At 36.0% G+C, this 4,419-nt stretch overlaps 1 protein-coding gene across 1 annotated transcript in view; it reads right to left on the bottom strand.

Moving 5' to 3' along the window:
- LOC104493550 (A disintegrin and metalloproteinase with thrombospondin motifs 20-like) overlaps window positions 1-3,994 on the bottom strand; it is a gene marked incomplete at both ends in the record, with an annotated part of 42,512 nt that extends 38,518 nt beyond the window's left edge. The window contains one exon of the mRNA XM_010136260.1: window positions 3,738-3,994. Within this exon, the coding sequence (XP_010134562.1) occupies window positions 3,738-3,994 (257 nt within the window). The remainder of the gene's footprint in view (window positions 1-3,737) is intronic.
- Between the last annotated feature and the right edge of the window lie 425 nt (window positions 3,995-4,419).

Consider the following 4,419-nt stretch of genomic DNA (forward strand, 5'->3'; position numbering starts at 1 on the left):
TGCCTGTGCTCTGTCTTACCTCCAACTTGGGACTGAGATGATTGCAAAGATATCCCTTTAATATTGCAATAATTCAATAAATGGTGACTTAGTTATCATCATCATCTACAGCCTTTTGATAAAAATATGCACCAAAGCTATAACCAGATTGCATCAAATGCCATCATGTACAGCTCCGATGTCGAAGGACCCTTTCCTTCAGTATCTGAAAGAAGGATCATTTCATAAGGCACAACCATTGCCAGGCTTCTCTAGCCATTAGAAGATACTCAGGAAAGATATTAAGTCTTGCTTGGAAAAACAAACATTCTTCTTACATGAGATGAATCCCAAGCACCTTAGAACAAGGCTTTGACATAATTAAATAATACCAAGGGTTCACCGTAGGGACAAACCTTGAACCCTGAACTACTGAGAAGGTCATAGAACAAATACTAATATAATCATTAAATATCTAGTTAACAACAACCACCACCTAGGTAACAATAGTATAGGTAAGAATGCACTAACAGAAGTTAAGTGCAAAGACGGGCAAGGATGTACCAGCCTACATAATGTAAAATTTTATAGAACAGTTTACGTTGGAAAAGACCCTTAGACCATTGAGTCTGTTAACCCAGCACTGCCAAGTCCACCACTAAACCACATCCTGAAATGCCACACCTACACATCTTTTAAATACCTCCAGGGATGGGGACTCCACCACTTCCCTGGACAGCCTCTTCCAGTGATTAATAAAACAACAGTAACTATTTCAAGGTACTTCAATGGCAACTTGATCTTTGCACAGATCTGAAAGGCTACACAAAGAACAAAACAATGGAGAGTCAAAGCCATTTATGTGCAGACCAAGTTAGGAACCTGTCTTGATGAAAATAAAAAATACCATCTTTTAATACCACGGTATAATGGTACTATTTTACAATTATATAATGCCTTTTTATGATTCCACAGTCTCACTGCAACTTAAATTATCTAAATTGGTGCTGTCTCAATCCTCTCCTTGAATGCATGGCTGCCCTCCTTCCCTGCTCCAACTCTAGCACTCACATGACCAGGCAGTTAGCCAAGTTCACAATCTGAGCTGGCCAACACAGCCCTACCATAGGTGATTTTATGCGCCAAGTTTTCTTTTCAGAAAGGCAAGATTACAAAGTTCTTGCTGCAAGCAGACTAAGAACAGGCCAAGAAGTTTTTTTACTACTAAGCTAAATATATAAGCAGTACATTTCTTAAAAAGATGTCAAGAATCAGGTACGTGATTCAGAAAATGAGGACAGTATCTCAGTCTGATCTGATGAGGTTTTGATGCTTTTAAAGTGAACTCTAGTGTCTGAATGAATTATTTCAGTTGCTAAGATCAAGCCTTTATATTACAGGCTTCGAACTGCCACAACACAATGTGCCTAAGACAGTCCTCCAGCTACTAAATGTATTAAGACAGTACCTACTACCTACTCTGCTAACGCAAGGCTTGGAGGAACAGGAAACACTGCAAGTTAAGCAACCACAGATTTCTATATTATTTTATTTATCATTTCACATGAAATAATGCCACTCTACTGTATTTCAATACAAAAGTTTTTATTAAGTCCTACAGCAAAGGTATTCCTTGTACTTTAAAATGTATATTTCGATCAGAAGTACTAAGGATTTCCAAGACATAGTGTAAATACTCATCTTGCAAAGATTTATGCAATTTTAAAGAAATGAGAAAATGCATTCCAGTTACAGTTCAATGGGATTACTTGCATGCTGAGAGTTAAGCCTTTTCAGGTTGAATTGGATGAGTGACAAGACACTTAAAACCCTAAAAATATTCAGCAGTGTATTTCAGTTCTTATTTTCCACTCATAAAACAGTATCCTATAGCAGCAAGTTTACTTTGGTGGATTTGTTGATGCTAAAAAAAAAAAAGAAAAAGAAATGGGCCCAGATTTCAAAGGTTCTTCTGGAAGCTAGATGTCTACATTTCATTAAAATTTAACAGTATTTATATGATTAAACTTTTCAGATTTAAAATCCAAGCCAAAGCCGAATATCCTTAAAAGTTTCAGAACTATTGTAAGAGTAGAATATAATGTTTGATCCATTTAAAAAACTAGCAACTTGACAATTTCCCATAACATAAAAAGCTGCTTGACCAGACACAAATACCAGTTAAATTTAATAATCAAAGCTGTCTGCATAATGGCAGAAATGATAAAATTTAATAGTTTCATTTCTTCCCTTTATGGGTAATGAAATAAGACTAATAATAATGGTTCTGTTTCAAACACTAATGGGCTGTGGGTCAAGACGGACCGACCTGCACCCTGAAGAACTCTAATACCGCTTACGTATCAAAGAGTGGCAGACATTTGTTTTCCTGTTCTTCATAGTTATTCCTAGTTTACTGAAAAATAACTACTATGGGGATGGCGACAGGAGGAAAAAGAGACTGAAGACTATCTTCACATGCATTACTTGATTGGTTTCACAAAGCAATAAACATGAGTAGCAGGTTGGACCAGATGACTTCCAAAGGTCCTTACAAGTTAAATTCTGTGGTTCCATTACATTGCTGAAAAGGCATAAGGGATATGGGAGGAAAGGGATATGAGCTGGCATATTCAGAAGATTATCAAACTAAAGTATGCTAATCTCCCTTAAAATTTCCTTATTTTTTCCCTTATAAATACATTAAAGAATATTCCATCTTCTAAATTTAGGTGCCTACATATGTGTAATATGTGACAGCACTTCTACTGCCATCAGCTGGAGATCTAGACATTAGAGTGAGCAAAACTCAGTTCAGCTGCCCAACTATACACTATCTAGTCAGATAGTATATACTGTAGTATATATATACTTCAGATGCTATAGGTTATCAGACATCTATACAGAACTGGCAGATATGACACATGATCTACAGACTTCTACATCTTTGTCAAGCAGCAGCTGAGGCCAAGTCAGATATCCAATGGCATCTTACATGACACTGGACACTTCTATAAAGCAAATTCATTGATCCGAGTGGAAAATGGAGAGCTAATCTGTTCATCCAAAGGTAGGTGTCTATAGCGAGCTATTAACTTGACCAGCTATTACTTAAATCAGATGTCTCCACAGATACCTATACGTAGGTGGCCTAATATGCAAGCTCAACATTTGATGCAGTTTCATATAAATCAAGCTTCTTGAATAGATAGGACAGAAATCTAGAAAAAAAATCACTGTGCAGAATATTTTAGCGTGCCTTTTCCTAAAAAAAATGGTTCAAGAGTCGTGGTAAACCTTTTGACATCATACAGCTTATCATACCACATCCTGAATCAATACAACAAATGACTTTCGGTTTAAGAAAGAATTCACTGTAGAAGGAGCTCAACTAAATGTTGCCAACTCAAAGTCTGACTCATATTAATTTGAAATTACTTGAAAAACTAGGATTACTATAACCAAGCATTTTTTCACAATGCCTTTTAACCTCTGTCTGCTGTAATTAATCCATGTTTAGCTCACTGAAGCTTATGAATTCTAATGCAACAGCAAATCAGGAAATAGGTCACAGCATTTCACCTACACACCTTACTGCATTAAACTGAAACGGTCCATGATCTGAAGCTTTGGCCCTAATTTTTGTTTATAGAATCTTTCTTTTAATACCGAATTCAGTCAAACCAGAGGACAGGGAAGTTACAGAAGATAATAGAACAGAACAAATAACTGAAACTGCTAATACTTAGTTTACTTACTATTGACATCAGTGTTAGTACGTAGTGCTGTAAGTTCTGCCCATGGTGACGAACCATTTTCGTGTCAGCTGTAACCATCACTTCTACATATCTTGGATAGGAAAGAAAACGTTTTTTCCTGGAATGTGGATTGCCACTGTCTTCTCTAGATAGGTTATTTAAAGCATACTCTAAACTGAGAGACTTCTGTAAAACATTGCTCTTTTCATTTAAGCTACTGAAGGTTGGATGTAGTAAAGTGCTCTTCAACTCTTTTTCTGTAAAATAAAATTAAAAAAGATACTGTTAAATGCAGTTTCTAAATTTAAAAAGAGAAAAGGCAAAAGGCTGCCCAAAACAGACAAAGCAAACTTATGTTTATGATCTTATTTCCAAGAGATGCACTGCAAGAATAAAAAGGAAATAAAATAAACACAGAAAGCTCTAGTAGAAAGATCAAATTAGGTATTTGTACACTGTCATATAGATCTATCATCTGTGGATTAGTTAAGAGATAGCAGCATTATACATTTCCTAGAATGCTGTATAATCTAAACAGGCAGGCTGGCAGATAAGCACTACAGCTCAGTGCAACAAAGCAAACAAGTTAATTAAACAAAAATTTTTTTATACACAAACCTTTGACACCAACAGAACAAATCAAAACAAACCGCATCCTGAACTCCAGTCCCTACTGACTTTT

Source organism: Buceros rhinoceros, unplaced genomic scaffold (assembly GCF_000710305.1).
Source record: "Buceros rhinoceros silvestris isolate BGI_N320 unplaced genomic scaffold, ASM71030v1 scaffold4415, whole genome shotgun sequence".
NCBI classification, from domain to species: Eukaryota; Metazoa; Chordata; class Aves; order Bucerotiformes; family Bucerotidae; genus Buceros; species Buceros rhinoceros.